Source organism: Nansenia antarctica (genome assembly GCF_963989245.1).
Source record: "Nansenia antarctica genome assembly, contig: SCAFFOLD_140, whole genome shotgun sequence".
In the NCBI taxonomy this organism is placed as follows: Eukaryota; Metazoa; Chordata; class Actinopteri; order Argentiniformes; family Microstomatidae; genus Nansenia; species Nansenia antarctica.
In genome coordinates, this window is record NW_027662661.1 from 53,068 (window position 1) to 63,199 (window position 10,132).

The 10,132-nt window shown below is 44.7% G+C and overlaps 1 protein-coding gene across 1 annotated transcript; it reads right to left on the bottom strand.

Moving 5' to 3' along the window:
* Window positions 1–5,135: 5,135 nt before the first annotated feature.
* LOC308175524 (uncharacterized protein) lies at window positions 5,136–7,255 on the bottom strand. Its single transcript, XM_080551179.1, has 6 exons — window positions 7,143–7,255; window positions 6,887–7,015; window positions 6,630–6,770; window positions 6,059–6,161; window positions 5,608–5,827; window positions 5,136–5,409 (listed from the first exon to the last, which is right to left on the bottom strand). The coding sequence occupies exons 1-5, from the start codon at window positions 7,200–7,202 to the stop codon at window positions 5,610–5,612; spliced, it is 651 nt and encodes a 216-aa protein (XP_080407305.1). The 5' UTR covers window positions 7,203–7,255; the 3' UTR covers window positions 5,136–5,409; window positions 5,608–5,609.
* Between the last annotated feature and the right edge of the window lie 2,877 nt (window positions 7,256–10,132).

Genomic DNA, 10,132 nt, shown 5'->3' on the forward strand with positions numbered 1-10,132 from the left:
TGAGAACTCCAATAGAAGAGGAGAAAAATCGTCAGCCGGCGAGACAGCACTGGACAGCTTCATTGTGGCTGCGTCACTGCGCTCACATGACAAAGAGCCGAATGTCTCAGCGTTGACGAGTCGGCGGTTCCCCACGTCCACCAGGAGGCTGTTAGCGCAGAGAAAGTCAGCGCCTAAGAGGGGAGTAGACACTTTGGCCAACACAAAACTCCAGGTAAAACGCTGGTCAGCAAAACACAAACCCACAGTGCGCCTGCCGAAGGTAGCGATAGCACTGCCATTGGCAGCCTCAAGGGAGGGTCCTTGTTTCCCTGTTTTAATGTCTATTGCCGATACGGGCAGCACGCTCACCTGGGCACCTGTGTCACACAGAAAACGGCGGCCGGAGAGGGAGTCAGTGACGTACAGCAAGCCTGCAGAATGGCCGGCACCCACAGCTGCTAATGAGTGGCGGCCTGTGCGTTTCCCGACACACTGTAGTTGCATGGTGGTAGGCACTTCTTAGCTTTGTCCCCGAATTTCATATGGTAAAAGCACAACCCCGACGGCCTCACCCGTCGGGCCACAGCAGTAGCGGAGATGGAGAGTGGTTGGAACCCAAACTCATCCATGGTGGCTGTAAAACACTTCTTCCCAGCTGAGAAAAATATATCCGCTTCCTTGGCTAGCTGACGAAAGTCTGTTTTGATGGAATTAGCCATTGAAAAACGAACCTGGTCTGGTAACTGTTGCAGAAAAAGCTCTTTAAAAAGAAAACACGGCTGATGGTCGCCCAGCAAAGCTAGCATGTGGTCCATCAGTTCAGAGGGTTTCGTGTCACCGAGCCCAGGGAGAGAGAGGAGCTGGCGTGCACGTTCAGATTCAGACAAACAAAACGTATCTATGAGGTGCGCCTTCAAGGTAACATATTTGTGCTGTGCCGGTGGGTTTTCAATAAGACTCACCACTCTCGCTGCCGTTGAATTGGTTAAAGCTGCTACCACGTAGTAGTATTTGGTATGATCCACGGTAATATCCCTGAGGGCGAATTGAGCTTCAGCTTGTGCAAACCATGCGTTGGCATTTTGTTCCCAAAAAACGGGCAGCTTGAGTGAAACTGCGTTTGTTGTCATGTTCAAATGATCTCCGAAAACGTTCGAGAGAATGTCAGGGTCACCAATGTAGGAGTGACGGCAATAACTGGACGATGTAGTCGGTTTGCCGGTAGAAAAACAATCATGTGCTTTATTCTCACTCTCTGCATGCGTACTGACAACAACAACATTCATCCATCTTTGTCCCACTTATATCTCGTCATATCACCCGCTAAGCAACCTGGGTGATTGAGTAAACACAAACATATCAACAGTGCTTTGTACAGGCTGGAACGCCGTGAATTACGAATACTCTGCTCACTAACGAGCGGTCACTACAGTAAGTTAATTACGACTAACGTCTAGCCTAATGTTGATGGATTACTCACCATTTAACCGTAGCCAGGTAAGAATTTTCTAGGTTGTTTGAAGTCATATTGTGTAATAGGCTACCTGTATTAGTATATGATTGAAAGATCAATGAAAGTATCCCAGGTCTATTCAAATAGGGAGATTCTCCTGTATTTGGTCATAAATCCACCTGACTTGTCCTATATTGACTACTTGGCCTATAGGCTACTTCCCCATCAACCATGCTAATACACTAGGCTACAGTATAATGACAATAAAGCTTTGAACTTTGTATAAGCAATCGTTATTTGCTTTGGGTTCTTATTTTGTTTTTTCCTGCTTCTATAAACAGGGGTGCACATAACTGGTGCGCCAGTGCGCATGCGTCGCCAAAATGCATGCTGCGCGACAGATCAGCCGCATGAGGGCGCTTTTGCGCACCAAAAATGAAATAAAAAATATATATATAAAAAGTTGATCACAAAAAAAACATCCTCTACCATGGTTGAAATGGAGGACAGTGATAACAGCAGTCAAGAGAGCAGTGATGATGATGATCAAGCTTGTAGCATAAATAAATGCTTAGGCTGTAACTTTTTGTTGAAAAGTTGATTTCAGTGTTTACAGAACAGAGCAGTGCTTAAAGAGATGTCCGTTTATTTCAGTGTGTTTAAAGAACAGACATTCAGTTAGTGCTTAAAGAGATGTCAGTTGATTTCATTGTGTTTAAAGGAGTCTGACAGACTTTCATGCTTAAAGAGCAGTCATTTGATTTTGCATTTGTTTCTTTTGTTTTGCACACAATCATTTGTTCGTTCATCTTTATTTATGAATAAATGTCGTTTTGCTAATATAAGTTATCCATGTATCCCTTTTTCATCCATCCTGTGGGACGGGTCGTGACTCGCGAGCTCGGGGAGCACCAAGCAGCATCCCTAGGTGCTCCTCTGAGCACTGGCCCCAAAAAGTTATGTGCACCCCTGTCTATAAAGGACAGCGTGTCCAAGAAACCATGCGCCGTGTCAGTCCAGAGGGAGTTGCGAGCCGCACTCTCCAGCTGCGTACAGTAAGGCGCAGAAGGTATACTGTTCCGGCCCCCAATAGTTTATGGCACATCGATGGCAACCATAAACTTATACGGTAAGGCTATGGTTTTGAAAGATACACTGCATATGATACAGTAGCCTACCAAAATTATGCAATGCTGTTTTCCATGTGTGTAAGGGGATGGTATAATCGTTCTTTTTGTATACACAATTTGCAATTTCTTACATTACAGGTGGCGAATCGTAGTTCACGTGGCATTGATGGCTTTAGCCGTCTGGTGACATTCCTGAATCCTGCCACCAACAACCGTGCCTCCACAGTATTGACAAGCTTCCTTGAAGCAGTTCATATCTATGGAGTGCCGTCCCGTGTCAGGTCTGACAAGGGAGGGGAGAATGTCAAGGTTGCGCACTTCATGGTGTCCGCCAGAGGCCCAGGCCGGAATTCGCACCTCACAGGCCGAAGCACACACAACCAGAGGTATATCATGCTTCTCCAAATCAACGTCCAAAATATACATGTCCCAAACATTTCTCAAAAACTCTTTTTTTAAGTATGTTTTTTGCTTTGGGTAATATGTGTGTTTCCCCCCTCCCACCTTTTCCATACCCTATCTAGAATGGAGAGATTGTGGAGGGATGTGTTTGGGGGAGTGTTGGACCTCTTCTACACCATGTTCAACCGTATGGAGAGGGAGGGTTTGCTGGATCCTGATGATGAGGTCCACATGTATGCCCTCCATTGGACCTTCATGCCACACATCCGAAGGCATGCATTTGTTATTTCTTATTCTGGCACGGGTACTTCAACACTGGTTATGCTCTTGGATGCTGGTTTAACATAGGCTACTTACCATTTCTGATGACTGGCAGTTCTCCTGACCTTCAATGCCCAATGCACTGATTGTAAGTCGCATTGTATAAAAGCGTCTACTAAATTACTAATGTAATGTCAATGTAATGAAGGCATCTACAGTCCTTCCGGGATGGCTGGAACCACCATCGCTTGCGTACAGAGGGCAATCGGACACCACTGCAGCTGTGGACTTTCAACCCCCGGGAAGGAGATGAGGACCCAACCCAGGTTTGTACTCAGAGGAAGCACAATTCCAACCTCATGTAATTGCACAACACACTTTCAGTCCCAACATTGGAAAATGTACAATTTATATTTATTGTTCTTAATATCAAATAATCATCTCAGTAATCCAATCAGATTTCATTTGCAACTATAACATTAGGTAGACCTGGAGTATGGTATTGATTGGGAAGGTCCACACGGGCACCACCGAGAAGGAGTCCACATCCCAGACATCCAGCTTCCACGACCACTGACTGATGCAGAGATTCAGAGTTTGCCTGATCCCCAAGGTCCTTTGGTCAATGCGTTGCATGTATTTAATGACACAAAAGAGACACTAACTAGCATAATCTAAGGAAGAATATGTACAGTAGTGTGAGTCTTTATCATTGAAATTGAGTTGTGTGTGTATTGAAATAGGGGGTAGTGGTGGTCTAGTGCATAGTGAGTTGGACTCGGGATCGGAAGGTTGTGAGTTCAAATCCCGCCTGAAGCCACACCACTACTAGTGTGCCCTTGAGTAAGCCCTCAGTTACTCCAGGGGGAATGTCCCTGTAGTTCGTAATTGTAAGTCGCTTTGGATAAAAGTGTCTGCTAAATGGCAAAATTAAAATTATTATATAGCTGAAAACTGCAGATCTGTTTTGTGTGTATCATTTTATTACAGTTTTTTACGGTCGCTAAGTCACAGTGTGCAATACTGAAGTCACAGAGTCACAACTCTTCATCCAGTCAGCAAAGCAGAAGCCCATGTGAACAAAACTGTAACTCTTTCTCTGTGATTTGTGCATTGCTTTCATACAAAATGCATTCAATGACTACGTTCTCCAAAATCCATAACACTTCTCTCATTCAAACTCCCCCACCTGCAAAACACTATGTATTTGCAACACATGTTTTCATTGTTAACATACTGTGTTCAAAACGGTGAAGAACACGTTCAAAACTAAATGATTTGGTGTATTTTTGCAGTAATCATATTCCTATCATATATGACAGAAAGCTCACAATAAACAGTTTTTTGCACAGTGTTTGAGTGACTGTTATTTTGCACTCTATTGATACTCTTCAGTGCCAGCACCTCAGCAAAGTCTGATAAGGGATGAGCGGTGGTATTTTCACTATTTGCAGTAATCATATTGACATGTCTAGAAAATATTAGCAGAATATATACAATGAAATGAAATAGACTAGATGCATTGCCAGGGAAGACATGAGATGTGACCAGATGCAGACCAGAGGGTGGACCAAAACCAAAAAAAACGGGTGAGCTGTAGCAATTTATACAATAAACAACAATGAATACATTAACAAGTTCAAGTTCAAATTCAAATTCAGGTTTCTTTATTGAATATTCTTTTTGCATTTTGTGAAACTGAAATACAAAGAAAATGTATTCACGTGAACATCAATGAAATACAACATAAAAATATAAAACACAATTTTGGACAGTCTCTGGCGGTGGTGGGTGAGGCTGAAACGTTCATGCTGTGTTCAGGAGACCAGTGCAGAGTGGGATGGGGGATGGTGTTTTGGGGATCTGGAGTTGGGTACTGTTTCCGGTTTGGCATTACTTCTTCTTGTTACAAAATCTTACAACATTTCTTATTCTAATTTAAACTTAAACTAATTCCTCAATGTACAAAGTTACTATTTAATTCCCATATTCCCAATAATATTATATATAATATAAATATATACAAAGTTGTATACTACAACTGAAAGCTGCCGCTACTACCGCTACCATGGCAACCGGAGACAAGCTACCGTAGTTCACATAAGGCTGGAAACGCTACAAGCACACACCTGACACCATCTCCAGGAACAACAACAAAAAACACAGAGGGAGATCAGGCACCTGTGAGGGAAGGAAAAGGTGATCATGTCAGATCTATGGTATAGAGCTACATGACTGGGGTCTTAATCGCTCTGTATAAATGATAGATGGATGTAATGATAGTGGTATCTCCAGATGTACGTCTGTGTGTGTGTATATGTGTGTGCCTGCATGTCATGAAAGTATACTTTATTATTTCTTTTATTCAATGTTATTTACCTTTAATACTGGCCAAAGCCATAGGAAGCGGTCGAAATGCTGGCCATCAGGTCGCACTGGAAGTTCTCATATGTCCGTGGATGTTTTGACAATTTCAGCTTCATGAAGCAAGTGGATGACTGTGGTAGAACACAGTCAACCACTTCCACTTGCAGGTATTCTGGAGGGACATCCCACCCAGTCCAAAAAGCCAGAAGTCTTTTCAGACCTTCAGACGAACCTAGGTAGTGGATAGGATATCAATTCAGAAACAATCCATTTCAACAAGGGCCAACACGAATGTCTCCGCCCTAGGAGACCTATCCTAGAGCAATAGGTGGCAGATTTTGGCAGAATAAAGTAATTAATTGCAAGTGCCCTAGAGAGTGCTGTGGTCTAATGTGCTTGGTGCTTGTTCTGTATACACATCCATGTAAGGGCATCAGTATCGAATAATGAAAAATAGCCATACTTGTTTCGATGAAGGTCCTCAGGTATCCCAGCATCCTCTCCTGGCCCTCCTCATCGCCATCTTCCAAATCTGCCTCCGGCCATTCAATTTTCTCCAGAATCATCTAATATAAAATGCACCGGTTAAAATTTGCTCCCCCTTTATGCTTTTTCAATTACAAAAGCCGTTTCAATACACAATCTTTAAAAAAAATAATCAAGACACATTTAATGCAAAGCTACATGTGATAAGTTCGCACTTTGGCGACCCCACTGGTCATGATAAAAATGATCATGTGTTTTAAGAACCATATCTCCTACAATTCCCTCCTCTCTTGCTGTGACACTGCTTTGTGGATTCCGAGGGGGGAGTGTTGATGTCGTTGCATGCTTAAAAAGTCACTTCTGGCAATATTTCCCACTATCTAGCCTAGACACCTATGTCTAAAATCTGAAATTCACAGGGTCTCATGTCACAAAAAATATTTTGGGGATCTTGCTAAGGCCAATCCATACTCTCGTAACAAAAACAAGTGAATATTTAGCAATAAAAATGCTGTCATATGTAGCTTTAATGTTTTCATTTGCATTACCTGTGGCGTGATCCTGGTTTCTGCGGCTCTTGGCCATAAGACTGGCACAGTGTCCGGCCTGGAACTTAATAGCTCCCAGACACCGGTGTCTTTTAGCCCCCTCCTCAGGTGTTTGACCTGCTGTTTCGTCCTTTCCAGCACCTGTAAAACAAATAAACCCCCCCAAAAACGTGTCATGGTTATATTAAGGCAACAGTGAATTCAATGAGAACCAGTGGTTTCGTTTAAATTCAAAGACTTAAGAAAGACAAACTTACAGCATGCACCAATAGTTTCTCCGCCAGCCACATCCTGTTTGCTGATGTAGGCCCTGGGAAATCCCATGCCTGGCATAGGGAGAGGACCTTCTCTTTGTTGTCCTCGGTGAGGTCATGACCATTGTTCAGCTGACAAGAAATGTAATTGTGAAATGTAACAAATGTAAAAAGCAATTACTTAACACATTGTAAATAGAGAGCAATATAACATCATGAAATACTGCACAATACTAGCAATTAAAAAGCTATTTCTAACCAGTTCCAGCGCCTCCCGAACATCCATGTCCACACAATCCAATGGGGAGACAATTGTCATGTGCTGCGCCCCCCAAAACAGGACATGTGCAATGGCTGGGCTCAGGCCGGTCAAGCATGATCCACCATGCAGGAAACTGTGCCCCATCATGCGGCCCGCGACAATGAAGAAGTCGCTGTCGAGGAGGGTCTGGTCAGTAGACGGAACCAGATGGTCCGTCTCCCCGTGGAAAAGTAAGGTTTTCCCTTAAAAGAATAAAAAGGTAAAACATTTATTTTAGACATCTGGAAAATATTAACATGACCACCAGGCTAGGAAAATATAGCCTATGCATTAAAAAAATAATAATCACATATGTACGAGTAACAAGACTTAATTACCTTTCTCTTCATCAAGGTGGAAGCCATATTGGAGGCTCTCCATTGCAGTGGCGAGGACAAATCTGGCCACACCCTCACCGACGGCGGCGTCCCCTTGTAAAAATGAAATAATCAGTAATTTTTAAATAACAAGTTTAGCTTAACAAGTTATTGAAAACCATTAGTGTAATGGTACTGTACAGATCTATAGATTATCCTGATTGGCCCATGGGTAACTGGTTTTTTGCTTCCCCAAATGTCCTCTCCAATCTCTCTATCCCCCTTTCCTGTCATTGTCTCTACTATCTCTCTACAATAAAGCATAAAATGCCCCAAAAATACATTTAAAAACAAGAAAAATTATTAAGATCATTACCAATCAGTTTGCAGGTGAGAGGACTCGCCCAGTTCACCTTTGGCCTTTTGTAGAACGAAACGATCGCTCGTGTTCGTTCCTCCAGAGAACCGCTCAAACTGAGAGTGAAGTTGAGCGGCGACTGATTATTCATATCTGCGAGGGCCGACGCGCAGAAGAGCTTGGCAGCCTTTGCAGAGTCTGCTTCCGTTACCCACGCTTTAACAGAAAGAAACTCAAATTACACTACACACAAGATTGCATTCACTGTACACAGTTCTAAATTGATATAACTTAGTCAGACATGTAGCCTGTCAATAGCCTGAATGTGATTGTAGGATTCAACCCCATCCATGGTGTACACACACTTAAACATAGTGTAGAACCTTTGTTTTTCTTATTCACAGCTTGTGCTTACCAGCAATGGAGTCCAACGACTCAGATGGATCAAGGTCTGTTATCGATATAGAAAAGATAATCAATTAAGTCCACAGTCCACAGTTGTCACCAGTATAAGTCCACAGTTGTCACCAGTATTTTATTGCATTTTATTAAGGATCCCCATTAGCTGATTTTCCTAGCAACCAGCTTTAACACTGTACATGTGCTTACCATCCATGATGTGATCCTCTGACTGTAGGGTGCCAGAGGAACCTGCTGCCACGGCAGAACCTGCTGCAGCAGACGGGAGAGAGGCTGTGGAGGACCCAGCTGCAGCAGACAGGAGAGAGGCTGCAGAGGACCCAGCTGCAGCAGACAGGAGAGAGGCTGCAGAGGACCCAGCTGCAGCAGACGGGAGAGAGGCTGTGGAGGACCCAGCTGCAGCAGACAGGAGAGAGGCTGCAGAGGACCCAGCTGCAGCAGACAGGAGAGAGGCTGCAGAGGACCCAGCTGCAGCAGACAGGAGAGAGGCTGCAGAGGACCCAGCTGCAGCAGACGGGAGAGAGGCTGCAGAGGACCCAGCTGCAGCAGACGGGAGAGAGGCTGTGGAGGACCCAGCTGCAGCAGACGGGAGAGAGGCTGTGGAGGACCCAGCTGCAGCAGACAGGAGAGAGGCTGCAGAGGACCCAGCTGCAGCAGACAGGAGAGAGGCTGCAGAGGACCCAGCTGCAGCAGACGGGAGAGAGGCTGCAGAGGACCCAGCTGCAGCAGACAGGAGAGAGGCTGCAGAGGACCCAGCTGCAGCAGACAGGAGAGAGGCTGCAGAGGACCCAGCTGCAGCAGACAGGAGAGAGGCTGCAGAGGACCCAGCTGCAGCAGACAGGAGAGAGGCTGCAGAGGACCCAGCTGCAGCAGACAGGAGAGAGGCTGTGGAGGACCCAGCTGCAGCAGACAGGAGAGAGGCTGCAGAGGACCCAGCTGCAGCAGACAGGAGAGAGGCTGCAGAGGACCCAGCTGCAGCAGACAGGAGAGAGGCTGCAGAGGACCCAGCTGCAGCAGACAGGAGAGAGGCTGCAGAGGACCCAGCTGCAGCAGACAGGAGAGAGGCTGCAGAGGACCCAGCTGCAGCAGACAGGAGAGAGGCTGCAGAGGACCCAGCTGCAGCAGACAGGAGAGAGGCTGCAGAGGACCCAGCTGCAGCAGACAGGAGAGAGGCTGTGGAGGACCCAGCTGCAGCAGACGGGAGAGAGGCTGAAGAGGACCCAGCTGCAGCAGACGGGAGAGAGGCTGTGGAGGATCCTGCTGGTTCAATTAATAAAGAAATAATAAGTAAAAGCAGTTAGCACAGTCCACAGCTTAGTCACCAGGAAACTGTAAATGTTTTGATCATCTAGGTAAACAATAAAAGTTCAGATTCTTAATCTAAACGTGAACAGTAAAAGTTCAGTTTTTTCCTAGTACAAAAGCAGTTCGCCATTTTCACAGAAATTAATTCACATTTGAGCCATGTCTTAAAGCACTAAAAATGCCTGACTAACCTATAAGATCCTGCTGTGTGGCACTGTCAGCTCTCCTTCTCTCACCCTGCAGTATACTTAAGAGGGCGGTAAAACAGTTAATAACATCAGGGATTTATCACATACTTATACTTGTCTACACACAAGAACTATTTATTTACAACAGTAAATCATTATTTTCCTACCAGAGTATTGCAGTACTTGTAATAATGAGTAGACACAGTATTTCCTGAACAAACACTGTTGTTTCCAATTCACAATACGGAATCAGGGGTAAGTAATTACATTTAGCATGTTAGAAGATACTTTTCTAAATTGCTTTACATTCAGTATTACCTGGAACACACTGCATTGTGTGCCCTTATAGTGGAGAAGTCA

Coding starts and splice junctions, on each gene's coding strand:
- LOC308175524 (XM_080551179.1), bottom strand. CDS start 7,202: ATGACAATTGTCTCCCCATTGGATTGTGTGGACATGGATGTTCGGGAG. Junction 7,016..7,142: donor TTCGGGAGGCGCTGGAACTG/GTTAGAAATAGC, acceptor ATTTCTTGTCAG/CTGAACAATGGTCATGACCT. Junction 6,771..6,886: donor AGAAACTATTGGTGCATGCT/GTAAGTTTGTCT, acceptor TTTGTTTTACAG/GTGCTGGAAAGGACGAAACA.